The sequence below is a fragment of the Peromyscus leucopus genome, chromosome 1, assembly GCF_004664715.2.
Source record: "Peromyscus leucopus breed LL Stock chromosome 1, UCI_PerLeu_2.1, whole genome shotgun sequence".
In the NCBI taxonomy this organism is placed as follows: Eukaryota; Metazoa; Chordata; class Mammalia; order Rodentia; family Cricetidae; genus Peromyscus; species Peromyscus leucopus.
Window position 1 is genome coordinate 70638287 of NC_051063.1, and position 20413 is coordinate 70658699.

The window sequence follows — 20413 nt, forward strand, 5'->3', positions numbered from 1 at the left end:
GCCTTTGTTTCTAGGGGAGCAGAAAACCTTCTATTGTACAGTGGAAGCATGACAATTCCTATCAGTCTTGAATCTGAGATGAGGCACCCTTGGCAGTGTTTGTCAGTGGTACATGATATGATAGTTTGCACTGTATGTTCAGAACCAAGGCTACAGTGAAGTCATGGGATGCAACATGGGCAAACGCTGCCAGACCACCACGGATTCAGTACACATTTGGCTTTGAATTGGCTTTTGGTTGCTGTATGTTGAGTTAATGACTCACAGCTGAAGAAGCTGGGATTTCAACCATAATATTTTGAGAATGGTAATGGGTACTGTTGGCAACTTGCATAATGAAACAGAATCATTTTTAAATGCTATTGTTTTATTTTCCTATGGTGTTGTTTTTATATATTTATAATCACATCTTTAACATAATTGAGGGTATTCTCTATGCACATAGCTTTACAGCCTGTGTTTCTGCTTTAAAGTTGTTTGTATATACCTTGGTATTGCAGAGCCTGTAAAATGTTGTCTTTAGCAGCAGCATGCTGCTTGAATGTGGAATAGTTTGTGAAGTACCTGTAAGTTAGTGGGTATGTTTGATAGCTGTGGGGTTTGCGTTATAAACAGTTCTTATCTGGAAGATCTAGACAGGTACATTTTAGAGTTCCTTCAGGGAGGATTCAAGTGAAATATCAAATTGAAAACACAAATCTTTAAGTGGCTGGACGAAGTTCAATGTTTGGTTAGAGTATTACATATATTTAGGTTCTGATATTGATATCAGCAAGGTCATGATGAGAAAGACAAAGATGAGTATTTCAAAGCTTTGCTTATTTGATAGATAAAATGTAACATCTCCATTTTCTTTCTGTCTAGTAGTTTAATCAGTTCCTGAGAGGGGGGTGCTGAAGTGGCCAAGGATAAATGTGCCTGAGCCCATCAGTTTTTGTTTCGCTTTAAACATTTCTTAGCATTTGAGGTTTATTTATCTAGGGTATTGTCTCCTCTGTGTAGCGGGTAGCTGTTCCAGCTTTGACATGGAAGTACACCCCCAGTGAGGTTTCCAGTAACTGTCACACCTACCTATGGCCTGCCCCTGAGACGGGGCCAAGACGGGAGTCCTTAAGAACCGAGATCCGGATGTGCCAGCTCTCTTGGTTCCTGGTAATCCTAGATGTTGGATAGTAGACCAAGTAGAGTTCTCCAGAGAACACCGCTGGACTGCACTTCACCTCTCTTGGACCCTATAACCTACCCCTTTACTTGTTGTAAGTAGAACCTCCAAATAAACCTCCCTTTTAACTACATGGAATCGCCTTAATATTTTCCACCAATATTTGCACCCAACACGGGGCAAACTCCAAAGGCCTGCGTGGCTTCCACCCTCAGCCTCCTCTGTGGCTGCTGTGGCATGCTTTCCACACTTCCCTGCCAACATCATGCCAGTAGGATTGGCTGAAGGCAACTCCACATAGTTAAAAGGGAGGTTTATTTGGAGGTTCTACTTACAACAAGTAAAGGGATAGGTTACAGGGTCCAGGAGAGGTGAAGTGCAGTCCAGTGGTGTTCTCTGGAGAACTCTGCTTGGTCTACTATCCAATATCCAGGATTACCAGGAACCAAGGGAGCTGGCACATCCGGATCTCGGGTCTTAAGGACGCCCATCTTGGCCCCGTCTCAGGGGCAGGCCATAGGTAGGTGTGATAGTTACCGGAAACCTCACTGGAGATAGTACTTCCAGGTCAAAGCTGGAACAGCTACCCACTACACCTCTGCATTTTGAAATTTGGGGCTGGGTGTTATGTGGGATTTCCTTGTTTTTTTATGGGAGGCTCAGCAGCACTGACCTCTTTCAATCAGCAATAATGAAAACACAATTACAAGTGTTATTGTTATCTCCTGAGGGTCAAAATTTGCCTTGAGAAAAAGTACTCTCTGAAAATCAATCTGTCTTTGTACTACTATTTTATTGCTTCAGGAGAAATGCAGAATCCCCAGCTTTTAGATCTCATTGACCTCATTTTTAAGTAACAGATGATTTAAAATCATGGCCTTTGAAGTTAGAAAAATGCCTCAGAGGTTAAGAACACTTACTGCTCTTGCAGAGGACCTGGGTTCAATTTCCAGAACCCACATGACTTCTGCAGGCTTGCATGTGATGTGTGTAATGTGCACACACTTGGACACATGTATGCATGTAAAAATATTTTAAGTGGTCTTTATGGGCATCAAGAGCCACTTCAGATGGAATTTTTGCTTTCAGAAAAACAGGCTTTTTAAAACCAATGAGGAGCTGATTATATGTGCTCCAATATTGATCCTTCCAGCTCTTCTCCCTTCCTGATGTTCTACATCCCATCATTTCCTTTCTGCCTGAAAGACTTCAGTTCACTGTTCTTTTAATCAAGCCTATTGTTGTCATATTATCTTAGCATCCCTTTATCTAAGGATGTCTTTTTTATTCATGAAGGATATTTTTGCTAGGTATAGAAGTTTAGGTTGACTTTGCGGGGGGGGGGGGGGGTGAGGAGGTCCTCCCATTTCATCTGGACTCTGCAGTGATGAGAAATCCACCAAGAGCTGGGCAGGGGTGGCACACACCTTTAATCCCAGCACTCAGGAGGTAGAGGCAGGCAGATCTCTGTGAGTTCGAGGCCAGCCTGGTCTACAGAGTGAGTTCTAGGACAGGCTCCTAAGCTACACAGAGAAACCCTGTCTCGAAAAAAAACAAAAAAAGAAATCCACCAAGAGTTCTTTCCACAGTCTCTTCCAGGAAAGTGTCACTGATTTTTTTTTTTTTTTTTTTTTTTTTGAGGAGGAGGGTCTCAAGTTGAGCTCGACTAAAATCATATATGGTCAAAAAATTTGTTTTTCTGGACATCATCATTCTTCCCAGGCTTATCACCACAGAGGGGAGGCTTTCTTGAGTTTGTTTTTATTTCTTTGGAGCCATTTAGTTATTTCCAGATCGTATAGACTTACATATTTTCTTGTTGCTCCTTTTATACATCCTGGCTGGGGATCTAGCGTGCACCCATGTGCACACAGAAGGGCTCACCACTGGATAGTTCCTTGAGTCCAGAGTTCTCCAGATAGTCTTTTTCTCTAGTTTTCAATTTCTGTCAATTGCTTGATGATCTTTTTGTTGCGAGCACCAAAAGGAATAAGGTAAGCTATGTTTATTCTATCTTGTTACAACCTAATTTCCTTTTTCCTTTATTGCCGATAACACTCAAACTAGTTCATATCTAGCAGCTCTTTGCAGGGGGGCGGAGGGTCTTTCAGCTAATTTCTGTTCTGAAAACTTGTATCCTGGCCAGTTTCAGGCTATCAATGTGTGACTGCACAAGGAGACCAGAACTGGCCACCATGAGCTCATATCCATAAGCCCCATGGCACTGCCTTCGCAGTGCGTGCCATGAATTATCCGGTGCTGTCCATGGCTCCTTTCTACCTTCACCGTTGAGTCTTCTTTGCTGATGTAAATACAAGTTTCTTTTTCAAAGGAATCCCCATCCTTTATTATAATTCTGTCTCAACTTCTGGCATATCAGGAACTCTGGTTTTGAATATCAAATCAATGTAGCTTTCCTTTTGTGAATCTCTCATTCCTTGCATGCTCACAACACTCTCTTCCCACACACTACCAGTTAGGATCCTTAGATGTGTCTTCGGTTGGTTTTGTGAACTGCTGACAGTTCTCTCTTCCGTTTGTTTTTCTGGCCTGCCTTGGTTTATCTTGCTGTCGGGCAACAGGCACATCCCAAACATATCTGGGCTGTGGACTTACTTGAGAATCTGACAGGAGCTGTGGACCCCAGGATATGCACCAATCAATGCTCAGTGCCTTGCACACATACCTCGGGTCCCAGCGCCTGTAAACACCCACCCGTGGGTCCCCTCAGGTTGAGGCTTCTTAGTTCTCCTCAGCAATGCCACCTCCATACAGTGCCAGACTGGGACGGATAGGCCATGTGATCCAAGAGGAGCTGTGCACAGGAATTTATGCCCACAGTTGTCAGTGCCCACAGAAGTGGCTCCTCCAAAGCAGCCACCCCAAAAGCCGCCTTTTTGTGAACTTAAGGAAGTCATCTCATTTAGCCACAAGTCACTGAAAATTCCACATTCTCACTCTGAACTGTGTCTGTCTGGAGCCTTTAGGAGATATGTGGCACAAATTAACTGCATGATTTCCCTCTCATCACACATAGGGACCTGGAAGCCATTCCGTGCAGGTGTGGGCAGTATCTAGAGGTGACTCTCGCTTGGCAGCAAGAATTGGATCCACTGACACTTTACAGTTCCCTGGGTATCATCCCACACGACATGACACAGATGTGCCTGCATGGCTAACCCTGCAGTACTTGTCCAAATTTATCACAGAAACACTCCAGGGGTGGGGTACCATCATGAGAGTTACATTGGTTAACCTTACATTTGACGGGGGAGCGTTGTCTTTCTAGAAAACATCTCATCCTCCATAAACTCAATTCATTCTCTTGTCCACAAATGTGCCTCTTGGAATGTGGGCTTCTCTTCCTATGCTCAATCCTTGAATTGTACTTTCTTGTACATGCTGTGTGCATACATGTGGCAATCAGAACAGCCTTCAAGGACTAGTTGTCTTTCCACCTTGCTGAGGCATGTGGTTTTGACAGTAGGGTGAGTCTCTGTCTCCATCTTTTCATAGGTGTGATATGGTTACATATGTGCACTAACTCCTCAGGATTTTTGACGTGAGTCCTAGGAATTCAAACTCAGGTCCTTACACTTGAGTGGCCATCACTTTACCTACTGAGTCATGTCCATAGCCTTACAGTGTGCCCAGTGTTACTCCTGGAGGAAAGAGACCAGAGACAAGGCCCATGGCATTGAGAATCTCTGGTCTCCCAAGACACCCCAGCTGAAACCCATTGTTCAGACAAGCCTCATTTATTGGGTTAATTGCATCACTTACAGTTTAAATAAAAACATATTCCATGTCCCAGAAAAGAAATACATTTCTCAGCTCACAGAAAATTGTGTCTGAAGGAAACAGGGCTAAATCATGGCAGATCTACATTTTTCTACTGTTAGACTTGATGGGATTGGGTCCTCCAAGGATCTGAGTGTTGTCTTCATCAGTGGCCGTTCTCCTAATAAGCTGAACCTCACCTGGGTGCCATTGGCCCAGTACTTACCTAAATTTGCTTTGCTAAACATCTGTCCCATAGAATGATACCTGCTGATGTGTGGGCACACTTGATTTAAGGATTCATTTTGCTTTACTTCCTAGCATTTTCCAGGAAATTAGGGTATTTAAAGTCTTCTCAGCGAATCACAGAAGTGAACTAAGGGTTCAGAGTATGCTCCCAGGTGCGTTAGAGAAGCAGGGACTTTTAAAAATTGAACCCATCATTTAGGGAAGATTTATTTTTACTGCATCATGCTCCTTTCTTGAAAATGCTGCCATGTCCAAGAGAATTATCAGTCCTGGTGTATGCACCATGTACTCACACTGCAGAAATTTCAGCCAAACAGCAATGGCAGGATTCACTTCTGTTGTTTTATTTACCGCCAAATTGTTTGTGTGTGTGTGTATGTGTGTGTGTGTGTGTGTGTGTGTGTGTGTGTGCGTGTGTGTGTACTCAAGTATGCATGTTGTTTTGGTACAAGGAGTCTGTAGTTGTGCTTTTAATGGTTATAAAATCATTCAAACACACACTTACTGAGCACTGAGTACATAGCAGGTGTTTCTGTCCCCTGGGAGGTGAGAGAGGCTGCTACCTTAAACTCCAGTTTATGGAGGTAACAGGGCACAGTTAAGGCCGCATATTCCATGAACAAGGAAGTAAAGGTAGTGTCTTAGGGTTTCTATTGCTGTGAAGAGACATCAGGACCATGGCAACTCTTATAAAGAAAAAACATTTAATTGGGGTGGCTTACAGTTCAGAGGTTCAGTCCATCATCATGGTGGGACATGGTGCTGGAGAAGGAGCTGAGAGTGAGTCCTACATCTTCACTCACCGGCAACAGGAAGCGGTCTGAGTGTCACATGGAGTGAACAAGCAAAGGAGACCTCAAAGCCCACACCCACAAGGACACACTTCCTCTGACAAGACCACACCTCCTAATAATGCCATTGCCTATGAGCGGATGGGGTCAATTACATTTAAACTACCACAGAGGAAAGTCAAGGGCTCAACCCCACCTGCTTCACCTGCAGCATTGAGATGCACTCCGCTGTCAGTAAATAATAGTGTGCATTTTTGTCTAGACAGTTCTTAACCTGATGCCTCTCTTTACAGAGCACCAGAGCTTTGCTGCAGAGAGGTTGGGAAGAGAATGTCATCCCATTAAGCCAGGGCATCTGGTTTCCACCCAAAGGTCCCGACTTGATTTCTGGGTTACTCTCTGTAGACAGGAGTCCAGACTCAGGTTTTCTTAAGGAGCCAGATGCCTGCCTCCTGCTTCATTCAGTCTCCTCCTTCCTTCTCCTGGCACTATGTTTTGATTCAATAATATCTTACTCGTACAGCTATCCCGTTTTTTGGGTTTTTTTTTTTAAGGGAAGTTTGGAAGTATTCATTTTATATAATCATTGGAGAAAGGGAGGCCACAGTGGCCCTGCCTGCCATGTTTCTGGCTAAGGAAGACCCACTAGTATGGCAGCTTTGGTCAGTTCCATGATGCCTACATCACTGTGTTGGTAATAGTTACAATCTTGGCTATGGTCATAATTTCCACAATATTTTTAGCCAGAGACAGACTCACTCATTGCAGTAAAGCGTGTTAATGTCACACTAGGACCTCCGTGGTAACTCTGGCTTTCTGTGCTGACAGGCTCCAGTCTTCCTGCAAAGAACCCTCAGATAGCAGGACATATTTGCTACTGTCGATTATGTGCAAGCTGGTAACAGGATGATGATGGTCAAGGGGATGGGGTTACATTTTGATTTTGGCCTGTTTGCTTTCAAAGCTGAGAGAGAGAAGGGGAGGGAGGGTGGGAGGGAGGGAGGGAGGGAGGGAGGGGACATCACAATGCATTGCTATTGCTAGAACACAGGTGGGAAGTGGAGGTCCAGGATCCCACGTGACGGGCAGAGTGGTACTTTCCTCCAGGGCCTAAGGGAAAAGGATTGTTTGAATTTTGTTGAAAATACAAACTGAAGAAAAATGTACCCATATTGCACCCCCTGGAGCTCTGTCTTAGCTCCCACAGAGGGGGCTGCACTTTACAAAGGCCCGACACCTCATGTGCGACCATCTAGACTAGACCATGTCCTGACCATGGCAAAGGGGGATAGATGGGTCCTTTGCTGTCCCCAGGGCTCAAGAACTTTCAGCCTCTTAGCTGTTTGGAGTTTTATCACAGGGATGAACACACCACTTGTCCTCAAAGCTGAGAGCCATCTGAGAGAACGTGATGAATAACGAGACTGTGAGCACAAATTGAGACTATCTCAGACAAGCCAGAATTATCTTCTGAGTTTCCACGATAAATCCAAATGCGTTAACACAAACTATAACATACACATCACCTCTTCTTCCACACACCAATAAAACCCTGCTGTTGTCTTTCCTGCAGATACTGGAAACTTAGTCATACAGCAGCAAAATTAGTATTGCTTTGTAAGGAGTGATTCCGTAACCTGAGTCTCCTCATGTTGAGTGTGTGTGCTTTCATTTTTATATTACACACAGACATTGTGCTCATAGCTTTCTGTTCTGTGTTAAGAAATGGAGCTTCGTTTGTGTGTGGCCTCATTACCCGGGGCTTGTTGCTAGGGTAAAATTGCTGTCAATCAGGGCTGTCAAACGGCAGCAGCTCTTATCCATGGGTGAATGCATGCCAGGCCCTGGGCTAAGAGCTTTACTGTGTCAGTCCTTGGACCAACCCTGAGGGCGGGCTGGTATCTCTGCACATGCCCAAAGCTCAGGGCCTGGGTGTACACAGCCGGCGTGGTCCTTACACCTACCCAGGGTGTGTTTGTATTCCAGAGCCTTCTCGTGTTTCCTCTGATGAAATCTGATAGAGACGTGTCACCTGTATGTCTGGCCCCTGTTCAGCGGCTCTCTCCGAACCCAGTCTGTCTAATGTTCATTCTTGGCACATCTCCCACACAGCTGTGCTTTACTGACTTCTGTAGTAGCCCCGTCATTTTGCAGGGAGCTGTTGGACGAGGAATCTGGTGCTGCATCCTCTGAGCTACAGTCTGTGGCTCAGGAGATGCGGCTTTAGTACAAGCACTGTGAAAACATCACAAACACTTGAAGTAATGCTTGGGTCCTGCTGGACCCATGGTCTACCAAGTCCTGAGACGGTGCAGGTTTTGTCTGACTTTTCAGGTGGGTTTGGCTGTGTAGCCTCCATGGCTGGCACTAGAGGTGTGCCCCACCATGCCTAGTCATGAAAGTGCACCCGCTCCTTTAATTACCAGGGCCTCCCGAAGGAGCTGCTGACTCTGTTCCCTGCAATGATGAGGCCAAGAATGGAAAGTGTCGTGCTGACCAGACCTATCCTGAGCCTCAGGAGGGTGTGTCCAGCGCTTGCTGGCTGGTCCTCTCCAGGGGCAGAGAGGAAGGTACTCCAGGAGGTGGCTCAAGAGTTCTTGTGTTTCCACTAAGCATTTAAAGCTGCCACGTGAATATTATCTGTGTGCTGGGAACATCTTACATGTTCTTTTATTTAAGCCTCATAACAGGGCTATGAGATAGATTGCTCCATTTTCCAGAGAGGTAGACTTGAGTGAGTCCCAGATCAGTGGCCTTTGGATGTAACTCAATGTAGACTAACCATCAAGTTCTCACTGTGACCCTTGGCCAGCAGTACGTCACCCGTAGCATCCTCACCGATCTTTAACTGTCTCACAAGTCACTGGATGGCTCCTTTCCACAAGTAGTTGGGCTGCTTTGTACAACATGCTGCACTGTTTCGGATCCTGGCCCCAAGGAGAAGGACGGCTGTCTTCTGGATCCTGTGCATCCACAGTGTAGCCAGTCCTTTGTAAACTGGAGATTGTCTGAAGGCATGGGTAGATTTATATCCATCCTTTGGGGTACTGGTAGAGAACCCTCCCCTCCCCTGTACCCCTTAAGACCTGTGAAGTCAGTGTACCTGTGTGATTCTTTTTAATGGTACAGAAAAGTCCACGTGAAGGCTGACGACAGGCCCTCCTTTGTATTGAAGAAGGGTTGTGCATCAGGGATGAGGCCAGGACTGTGTAGCCATGTGCACTGCCTTCCAGAAGACTTCTGGGTCCCAGGGTCCAGTTCTGGCCACAGAGTCGAGAAGTCACATGTGATCTGTTGTCTGTTGCAGGGCAGCCGCAAGCCCAGCCCTCCTCAGAAGCCTCTGCCTGCTGATCCATTGAGCAGGACATCTCGGCTCACTAGTGCCTTATTGAGGACCCCAGGGCAGCAAGAGCCTGGGCTCTGCCCAGCCCCAAACAGGTGGGTGTCTTCTAATGGTATAGGGTAGCTGAAGGAACCACACTGGAAGGCAGGTATCAGGTGTTAAGCCATGTTTCCTACTTGCCCCCAGCATGGGAAGGATGGGAGGTATGTGTAAAAGTAACCAGGAAGCAGTTGATGCTAACTATTCCTATGCATACCTAAACATCACCCCGGGGCTCTCAGCAATGGCTCAGTTATTTGAGAGATCATAGCAAGATGACCCAGGAAATATGAGCTGCTGCTGCTGACGGCCCAGCCTGGTCTCCTGCAAGCACTAAGGAAAATGGAATATCTGTATGAAGGCAGGACCTCCATCACCAAGAACACCTTCTCTGCCTACTCCAGGGGCTGAGACACTAGTTCCGGTTGGGAGATTATGGAGAAATGAAGCCTAAGCAGCTGCTCACTAGGGTCGCCTGGGGACTTTCTCTACAGCTGAGTGAGTGACCTGTGCAGGCTCTCTCTGGTTGCGGTCATCTCCACCCTCCCCCCAGGAGATGAGGCAGATGTAGCCCAAACTCTACTTACACAGGGAAAGGGAACCCACAGCTGGGCTGAAGCTGGCTCTTGTCTTTGCCACCTAGCCAATATTAAATAGTAAAGTATATCAAGTTGCATTTAAAACAAGGGGGATAAATACTCAAAACACTGCTCCCAGGTACCTGCTGCCAAGGTTGCTCACAGCAGGTATCTCTGTGGTGGAATCCATGGCATGCTGTGTGCCCTCCCATCTTCCACCTCTGCTGGTGCCATGGTGTAGCTGGGAACATTGACGACATGGAAATTAGCAAATGCTGCAGCTCATCCTCATCCTCGGTGAAATTATTCCCGTGTGGGTTTTTTGTTGTTGTTTTTCCTCAGTTCTTGGGCTAGAACATACTCGGCAAGTGCCACATATCCCCAGCCTCCATCTCCCTCACAGCCCAGGCTGGCCTGAGCCTCCTGGTCCTTCACCCTCCTTTATCATGGGAATGAGCCACCAGGCCTAGCTCGCAGATTGTCAAACTCACAACGCACTCTTCTGACTCATGTGCCCTTTAGCAGGCCATGCGCTCTCTAAGCACCAGAGAACCAAAGGTTCTGACTGTTGGCCAGGCTGCGTGCTTAGTAACTCCCATCTCTGCAGGGGAAGACACACGTCAGTGATTCATTACGACTCTTGGGAAGAATGTTGGCCTAGGAAAGAAATGGCTGCCTCATAAATCTCAGAGATAATGCTGGTCAAAGGGTCAGGAGAACCGTCTAGTTCACCACTGTGGAAATGCAGAAAAGGTTGCATAGCATTTGAGTAACTTTTTAGATTCTACTAGATAAAACTACTACATGGATATAATAGGGCTGACAGGAGCACTCAGAATACCCCCAAGCAATGCTCTGTCTAACCTCTAACTGATGGCAGCCTGGCTCTCCGTCTCTTGAGCTGTGCAATGTGACCAAGTAGCCACTGGGTTATGTTGGAGCTGGTTAAAAATAAAATTGAAATAAACGAAAAGTGTAAACAGGTGCCAGATTTTGAACACTTAATCCTGCCCCTGTCGATTCTCCCAGTACTCACATTGAGTGACTCACAACCATCGGTAATTGTTATCATTTCCAACATCCTCCTCGCTGCTTCTAGAGTCCCATGGACACACATGCACTGTCAGCATTCAGGCAAAATGCCTCGTCACCCCAGGGTCTTACGTCCCACGTAATCTGTGCGCAGCGTGGCCATGTAATCTATGCACATGCACGCGTGGTGTGGCTATGTAAGCCCCTGTACGCATTCGAGAGGTTATCCTTAAAAGCCGACTCCACCCGTTCATTGCCCCCTGCAGCCACATTTCTCTCTCCGGGGGACCTGCAGCACTTGCCCCTTTCCTATCCCCCTAATAAAACTCTTAAAGTGGGTTTTTTTGTGTCTTGTGGTCCATTCTCGCACCCAGTAGATGACAGTAACAGCTCCCAGGGGATCAGAAGCACCCGCTTCTGGCCTCCACAGGCACCTGCACTTATATGCAGAGACATACAGATCAATAAAAACTGGAAATTACCTGAGCGATTCATGTCCATTTTTCTGTACATGGTGCTGTTGTAGAATCAACTCATGGATGGGAGGCACAGCTCCAGAGAGGGGAGGTAACCTGTCATAAATCAGTAGACGTTCTGCAGTGAGGTCCTTGATATGACCTGCATTCTCTCCCAAAAGCTAGCCTGGCCTCCCATCTCAGGTGGCAGGAGTGGGTGACTCACCAGTGTGCGGGAGCAGACTCCTTCCAAGTTTGTGTGTCTATAGCATGGCTTCTGAGAGTGTGACTGCGGTTTTGTTTTCTCTCTCTGGCTTGCTCTTGATTCAGACCTGCTCCTAAGCATCAAGTGCCCAGATCTTCCCACAACGCCTACATCAAGTGACAAGCAAGCCCAGACTGGTCCTCAACAGTGAAGACACAAGTTTGCACTATCGTCAACTCCATCGGAGTGATTTTTTTTTTTTGTACCAACTTTCAGAATTTTTAAAGTGTTTCAAACGCCGTTGTTTCCAGAACTTTGAGCTGCTGCCGTCGGTGCTGTGCTGTGGTGCTTTGTGTCCTTGCTCAGGTACTTGTAAGTTATTAATTTATGCAAAGTGTCTATTACTGCGCAGGGCGCCGTAGCAGGCATTTGTACCATCACGGGGGTTTCTACAGAAGGCTCCTTGTGCTTTTCTTCTTCTGGCGGACTTGAAATATCCTGCTTAATGGGATCCAAGACGAGATGTTTACTTTCTGTTCGAGGCCTTATTGGAAAACAGCTCCCCAGCTCCCCAAGGCTGTGTTATAGCACCAGACACACAGCTCAGGAGACCCCAAGCGGATCCTGGAATGGTTTTTTTTTTTTTTTATTTTTTTGGAATCCCCATCCTGGGCTGTAGCCAGGGCCTTCAGGAAGGTCTTGGGCTCTGCATACTGCCAGGCTTCAGGCCCTGCACCCTGAGGCTCTCAGACAACTGGTAGTATCTGGTTCCGGCCAGCAGCTTTGGAGAAAACCTGGGATGCAAGCGAGAAGGTTGAGGTGTGGCCACACCAGGACGGAGACTGGAACCCTAGTCCAGGCAGACATTTGACCTTGAGCTGAGCGGCTGTGAACACCTTTGGAGGGCAAAGAAGTCTGTGGTGCTACATGAGGCTTTGCTGCCAGGGCCGGAGGAGTTCCTCTCTGGGTGCCCTCTGGCAGAGGGCTGGCATGGGCGTGTTGTTTACACTGGGAGCGGTGGTGTTTCTGCAGGAGAGCCACTGACCAGGCACTGCAGACCCCCGTCTCCTGCCCCCTTTAGAGCTAAGCAAATTACCACATTGTCTTCTTGACTGTAATACAATGACCCTGTGTTCTGACAGATAGAGGAGGCTTTCTATGGGACCATAAACATTTTCAGATGTGAACTGGTAACCAGAGCTAGTCGATCAACCCTGGAGATCAAAATCTCCTTCTTACTGCAAGGCTCAGCTTATTAAAAATTAGGTAGAATCCATATGCCTGCAAAAGTTATAGCCACATGGAATGCTATTCTCATTGTACAGCCTGTGTCTACTGTCCTTATTAGTAGTCATTGGACAAAGAACCCAAAGTCACCCATCTGCTTCCTTCAGGGCATCCTGTTCTCTTCAGCATAGTCTCAGTCTTTCCCACACTAGGAACATACCTGTTAGTGCATCATAAGATGACAAATCAGTTCCCCAATGCTGAAGGCTCGTGAAAGGAAGACCCAGCCAGGCAACCCTTCCATCTTTTACTCTTCCGATGTCTGGAAAGATCTTTAAGAGGCCTAATGTTATGAAAGACAACATTTTTTAAAAAAAAAAATCATGTAAGGCAAAGTGCCAGAGGCCTTCACTGTGTCCTGGCAGAGTGTTGGGATGACCAGCTTTCACAATAGAAGGTAACTGAGGTTCTGTAACATCTGATTATTTTAGAATCAGGCTTCTTTGGAAGGGGTCATATCAATGGCTGGCCTATGCCTTGAAGCAGAAGGGAAAATACAGGCTTAGAATTTGGTTTTCTTTCCAGAGTTCAAAACTGTATTCAGCTTTGGGAAACATGGCCTTCATGATGGTGGATAAATAAGTCCACATCACAGATGCATGAAAGAACTCTCATAGCCTGCCTCTTTTCATGGGATGGTGACCATTTTGTTCCCACCAGGATACATACAGAATTTTTGTAACTGATGTGACACTGGGTAGTTGTATTAAGGCCAGACAATATACAACTGGAAAAGTTACAGAGCTGTGTGAGCATGGTCTTTTGAGACACTCAAAGCTCTAGCTAGGGCATGTGAGCCCATTTTGGGTGGGAGAGAGGGGGAAGTTAGGAACCCATATTTCTTCTGTCATTTCTGTACCTTGGTTTTGGAGGACCAGGGAGAGTTTGGCTTAAAAGAAGTGGGAACTGTGATCTTCTGCCATCTCCCCAGTGGCTGCCAAGGGTGCCAAGGGTGCCAATGGTACCTTCTCAGCTGAGCTGTGCCGGTTGCTTGCTTTTCCAGAACCAGCATCCATTTCTGAATAAGAATATATTTAATTCTGATATTCCTTACAGGACAGACAGTATTATTAAAAGAATACCTCTAAGATGTAGTAGTTATCAAATAAAGCATATTTAGCAACAACCTCAATTTTAACAAACCTTAGGAACCAATAACTAGCATTGAGGTTTTTTGAAAAAGAATAGTTTTTCTCTCCCTTTGTACATCCTTTACATGACAGAGACCAAAGTTAATACTCACAGTTCAATTGCAGCCCATCTTATGTTTAAACACACTATAGACATGATTAGAGTTGGTTGAGTTTTGTGAGACCATCCCCGAGAAGGTCCAGGAGAGTGGTCCAGTGCCTAGACACGAGACATGGCAGGATGTTCTCATTTCCTTCCTGTATCAAGCAATAGTTAGAGGTGATGTGACCCCACTTTCCAGGCAGGTGAACTTCGCAGGCATTCCATATAAAAGCTGGTCGCCTACAGTATTCCCAAGTCTGTTTTCCCAGCACATGGACTCAGATGAAGAGCAACCATACAGTTTTCAATTTCAAAATATGCATGCCGGGTTTGCACTCTCTGTGAGTGTTTCCAGCTTACACATGTGGAATGACATCACAGAAACCACACAAGCAACAAATTAAACTCCACGGGAAGAAATACTCCCAACTGGTCTCTGAGGAGGCGTTTTTATGCCTTCTTAACTTTATTAGGAATTCTCAGGCTGAAGCTATGGGTCATTGTTCTCCAGCAAATCAATACAACCCATCAATGCATTCCCTAAGAACTGCCAAACCCTGATCTGTGTTTGAATGTTCTTAGGAGCCTGTGATCCCCATGGTGCTACAAAGAGGCTGGAGCTGGGCCAATGGGAAGCCCTGAGCATCCTCCTGCCTCTCAGCAGATGTTTACTGAGCACTCTGAGCCAGCGCCACCCTGACAACTGAGAGGACAATGGCTGGGCAGGAGGGCGCCTGGCCTCTTGCAGCTCTTTCCTCTAAGGCTGGCTTCACGTTTTAATTCTCTTAGATCAGGCCCCAGCCCAGGGACACTGTCTACAGATCCTCCCCCACCATTCTCAAATGGCCTCAGTCATATACAAACGACCCAGACGAAGAGACACCAGCAGTCCCAGAAGCTCCCCAGAACCAAAAGCAGGGTGTTTTGAGCAGTGTGGCAAGTGAGTGAGGATACTACAGAGGCCATTTTTTTCTGTCTCTTCCACTCATACTGGAAGCTAGCCTTCCACTCCCAGTTTCGCCACACAGCTCCACCACACCAAGTACACAGGAAAACATAGGCACCAATCTGCCTTTCTCTCTTGCCAATCACAAATGCCTTATTCTGGCCCGACCCCATGCCAAAGTCTCTCATCCGAGAGAGCCAAGCTCTGCCTTTGTCACTACTTCATGCCAAAGTGGCAACTGTTACGGGGTGTGGCTAGCCTTCAAGGTTCACCTACTAGACAGCACAGTCCAACCTTCTCCAGGGCTATCGTACAGAGCAACCCCCCAGCACACACCAGCCTTGAATCTATCCCACAGCATGTCAACCACAGTGACCTCCCTCCTAATGCCTTGCTCTCATTAGAAGGTGAAGTTGGACACCGAAAATCAAGTTAGCACTGACGGCAAGATGCTGTCGCTGCAACCTGATCTCTTGCTTTTAAACTCTGATGAAGTAATTCTCCCAGATCTGTGAGCCCCATGCTCACAGTGGGAGACCCTTGCAGGAAACATTTGCACAGACATGAATGTACCATTTCCGTGCCTTTTGTGGAGAACATACAAGCATGCATGCATGCATACACACACACACACACACACACACACACACACACACACACACACACGCACGCACGCACGCACGCGCACACACGCGCGCGCGCGCGCGGGGGAAAATAATAGCCATTTATTATCAAACCACTGCAAGCTTCTCTCATATGAGAGAAACTAGGAACAGAAACGCTGCATATGGACTTGTTGGGATGCTCAATAATGGATGAAATTGCCAGAAGGCCTAAAAGTCAAGAGTCATTTTCAACTGGAAAATGATTTGGGCCTCTGCAAATTGAGAGCCCCACCACCCGCCTACCTTCAAAGAGCACGTTCTGTGATGTCTGTAATTCTGCAAAAAAGTAACATTCTAGTCCTTAATTTAGTACATTTAATTGAGACAGATTCAGTATCATGTGACTTCTTTTACAAACAAGTCAAATGCTGGTTTGCCTTCCTTGGCCTGTATGTTGGTAATTCATACGGCAGTGACCAGAAAACACACATGCACACGAACGTCATGAGGCTCCAAGGCAGGACACTTAGAACTAAAAGTCCTCCTATCAGGGCAACTTGGTAGTGACTGGGAAGCCAACCATCTCAATGTTTGTGGCAGCAACCAAGATAGCTCTAACTGGCCACAAGCTGCTTAGCTCCTTTCTGATTAACATTACATCTCGGTCAACCTGCAGAGTCATTCTGCACGGCTTCATCCATTGATAGCGCTTTGATAAACTCATGTTTTCACATTTGTATGTTACATGCTGTTATTGTTGTACACATTTCTCGTATGGGGGATCTGCAAGTAAATACAGCCTACTAGTTCAGTAGAAAATGTCATTGTTAAGAATATTATATCCAATAAACAGTAAACAGATAGACACTGGGTATCGATCTCATTTGTTATTCAGAAGATTATTGATACAAAACTAAAGGCATGGTCTTGTGTTGAAAAAATAGGTTTTCATGCATTTATAAATGTTAAGGGCATCCTGGAGCAGTGGACAAGCAGCTGAGGAGAAGTGTGGAAGGGTTGAGGTATTCATGTTGCCAGTCCTGGGAACAAAGACGAGAGAAAATGCCTGTCAAAACAGCACTGGTGAAACACTGGGGGACTGATACCATTCTGAACAATGTGGATGCATAGCCGATCAAAATCATTTTAAAACTTCATATCACTTACAGAAAAGTTCAAAAAGTAAGCAATCATAGGAGTATCAGATTGTCAGCGAAGAAAATCTAAATGTGATTGACATACTTACACATTTTTAAAATAGCATCCAACTTCATAAAACTGCAGAAAATAAAATATATATATATTCAAAATTATAGCAAAAATAAATGAATCTCTGTTGTTACTACTTAACCTAAGACAAAGCGAGTAGGTTTTATGACATCACCATGTGACTAACAAATCAAATTCACACACACACAGGCCTTCCAAATGCACAGAATCTGACCTCTGCCCTAGTGCCTCTCAGGATCAAAGAGTCAACAAACAAACAAACAAACAAAAGCGAACAAAACAACCATGTGCCCGAGCAATGTAGGAATTCTTCAGCTACCAGGAGAACAGCAAATTAACACTGGAAATAATGTATATACTATGGGATATTTTTCAAATTCCCAGAATTATAAGCATTTACCTATGGTCCTTGTTAAAATCTACTCCTCTGCCCTGTCTCTGGTAATCCAGTTCAGAAGGTCTGAAAGGAACCCACAAAGGTGGCTAACAGGTGACCCCATTGTGTCTTAGGATCGGGAGGGTTCAGTGAAAGAATGCCTTATGATACTAGAGCAAAGTTTCCCCCAGGGGAAAACTCAGAGGCCTAAATACATAAATTACTAAACAAAAGAGTTGAGACAAAGTGAGCTCGATGTCTATAAAAGGAACAACAAAAAGCCTTGCATAAAAATAAATAATAAATTTGTAAAAATAAAGCATGTAATTTAATGAGTTAGAAAAACAGAACCATGAGTTACTTGGGGAAAAAAATAAGGCTGTAAACCACCTTCTAATCATCAGGCAAATGATGGCAAATAATGTGGCTTTTGCACATGCAGACCCAGCTGTCCACCAGAACCCAGGGTGACCATCTCAGGAATGTAGGCATGGTTCAGTAGTAAGGCCAGACAGTTGACAATGTTGCCAAGCTTGATGCTGGCAAGGAAGGATGTGAGATGTACTCCTTCCCCATGGAGGGGCCGGTGAATGCCATCTCCATCAGACCCAGAGAGGATTGTAAGGTGGGTGTCAATGCTGATCACCAACAAAGCAGAAGATAAGCCCTTATACAAAAGATACAGTGCCAATGCAACGTCTACAGGCAGGATTATACACAGCCCACAGAGCAGTCCTCAGCTGAATGCTCTATGACCTCTGCAGAGAAGCCTGACAGCTGACAGCTGTTCACATCTGCATCAATGTATGGCTGCACTCTCTGTGGCTTCCCTAGTGTTGAACCTTGGTTACCTTCTCATGGGCCTTCCCTAGCTTAAAAAAAAAAAAAAAATAGTCCACTCCTGTGAGGGCCTTTATAGCTGCTTTACTAGAAGGCCCTCAAGTTGTCCCAGGAGACATAAAATGCATGTGGTGCTGCTAACTTTGCTGGTGTTTGAGCTTGTCCTCGCTAAAGCTTCCCACATTTCTCTCTTCGGGCTCCTAACCAACGGCGATGGTGGTGGTTAGCCCCTCTTTGTCTACAAACTATATGATTTGCCTCAAAAATTTTGTCTACTCTCTACACTCAATGCAATACACGACTCATTGCTGAAGCTGTCCAGCCACCTGTGGGCTGGGACCTTTGACCGAAGAGGTGAGTGTGTGCAAATGCATGAACGGATGGACCTGTCCTCCCAGCACTGTCCTTCGACTCAACACTGCTAACAGACAGCACTGGTCTTCAGATATGTATTCTGGAGCTTTGATGTGAGGCCAAGAGCCTAAGAGAAAACGCCTGGGTGCTTAGGAGGCACCCCGCTGCGGGAGGCGACAGCAGCCTGGACTGCAGTGGTGTGGGAGAGATAATAAGAAACACATGAGAAGAAGGGCCAGTAGGCCTGGAGCATCCTGAGGACAGCTGGGGGTGGGGGGACCCGCGTGCGCGTTTGTGGAGCACCAGCGCTTAAATATTTGGTTTCATGTCTAACTGCAAAGGCACAGGGCAAGGAAACATTCCTGGTCTATAGACGCCCAGTGAGGAGATCACATATGCATGTGCTTAGGTAAAAAGATGTATTTCAATGTGGGAAGAGTTGCCTGTTACATAAAAGTCACTGTGAATCTCCAACTAAATAAATAAACGTCTCGTCCTCAGAGACTCGGCACATCACATGTCTGGCCCAGCAGTCAGGGTTTGCTGTTTGGCTCTGGTCGGTCTCTCAGACGGGTGGCGCTCCAGTCAGTGGACAGAGGACTTCCTTGGCAGCTTTTTTTTCCTTTCTTCTAATAAGGAGAGTACATTCTAGAAAAACCACAACAAACAGGTAGATGTCCTTGGACGTTTTGGCAGGTTCTGTGAGTCTGAAAGAACTATAAAAGTCAGCTTTGGTAGGCAGGAGGGAGGTCCTCACCTGTCTGTCAAAAACTCTGGCCATTTCTAGGACACCTTTGCCAAACTGGAAGGAAGCAGAACTTAATTACAGATTGGAGTGTGCGAGTCTCACGCACGTCCTTCTTCTCGAAGGGAGATCTCCCAATAAACATTACCTCATTTTTCACACTTGCATCGGCCCCTTTGTCAAGAAGTAACTGAACGAGCTGTTCGTGATTGTTTAAGACAGCGATCTGGAAACAGAAAAGTATGGTGTGAGAAGCACTCCCCTCCAGCACAAGCGCAGGTAGTGGAGGTGAAGGGGTGAGGGTGGGGGGGTCCTCCTCACAAGGCAGCCCTGGGCCAGGCCACTGCCCACTGCACCTCTGCTCTGGCCTGCATCCTGCTGACTGTTCAGCAGCAAAGGGGGAAAAAAAATGTTTCTTCCCTCTGTCCACACTGAAATGACGCACGACAGCCCAGGGCAGAAAAGCAGCAAGTTCATTGTTTAAACAGGTCTACTTTGATCTCACAATAGCCCTGGGAACTGGGGTTGATAGTCCTTAGAAGTACTTGGGGGGAGGGGATGGACAAAATAATATAGTGGGGCACAGGACAGTGCCTACTCAGAGGCTCAAGTGGACCCTAGGATCCAGAAGTTTGAGGCTGGCATGGGCAATATGATAAGTCCCATTTCAAATATATAGAGAGACCATAGTGACCCTCCCCTGCTTGTTAATGGATTAGTAATATTATGCAACAAAACCCAGGGTTCGGTTATAAACAGCTTAACTCTCTAATAAAAACTGAGACTCCGGGAGAAGGGCATACCATGAGAGGCGTCTTTCCATCTTTGTCCCTCACATTCACGTCAGCCCCAGCCTCGATGAGAAGTGAAGCTACGTTCTGGCTTCCCGTCACAGCAGAGACTCTCATAAGTGGCGTCCATCCTGAACCATTGTCCACAACATCTACCTATGTTACCAAAGGGACAACTGCCTCAGTCCAACCACTTCTTCCTGTGGCATCGGTGGGCAGACATACAGAGGGTGTGTGTACTTCCCCAGGCTCCCTGATTTTCTAGACCTGGGATGAGCTAGCTGAATTCATGTCTGTGTTCAGGGAGGGAATATACTGAATCTCATAGGGGGTCCCCCTCTGCTGAGACAGCTCAAGGACCCCCTACTGGAA

At 46.1% G+C, this 20413-nt stretch overlaps 2 protein-coding genes across 3 annotated transcripts in view; one reads left to right on the forward strand and one right to left on the reverse strand.

The window, feature by feature from the left end:
• Adam12 (ADAM metallopeptidase domain 12) overlaps positions 1-16572 on the forward strand; it is a 319985-nt gene extending 303413 nt beyond the window's left edge. Inside the window, exons 22-23 of the mRNA XM_028868879.2 lie at positions 9290-9420; positions 11760-16572. Of these exons, the coding sequence (XP_028724712.1) occupies positions 9290-9420; positions 11760-11814 (186 nt within the window). The 3' untranslated portion in view covers positions 11815-16572. The remainder of the gene's footprint in view (positions 1-9289; positions 9421-11759) is intronic.
• Positions 16573-18901: 2329 nt separating this feature from the next.
• Fank1 (fibronectin type III and ankyrin repeat domains 1) overlaps positions 18902-20413 on the reverse strand; it is a 115039-nt gene continuing 113527 nt past the window's right edge. The window contains exons 8-11 of one of the 2 annotated variants that reach the window (XM_028868894.2): positions 20054-20197; positions 19399-19476; positions 19263-19307; positions 18902-19153 (exon numbers count right to left, since the gene is read on the reverse strand). In XM_028868894.2, the coding sequence (XP_028724727.1) occupies positions 19091-19153; positions 19263-19307; positions 19399-19476; positions 20054-20197 (330 nt within the window). In that variant the 3' untranslated portion in view covers positions 18902-19090. The remainder of the gene's footprint in view (positions 19154-19262; positions 19308-19398; positions 19477-20053; positions 20198-20413) is intronic. The other variant, XM_037209662.1, reaches the window with a different exon arrangement.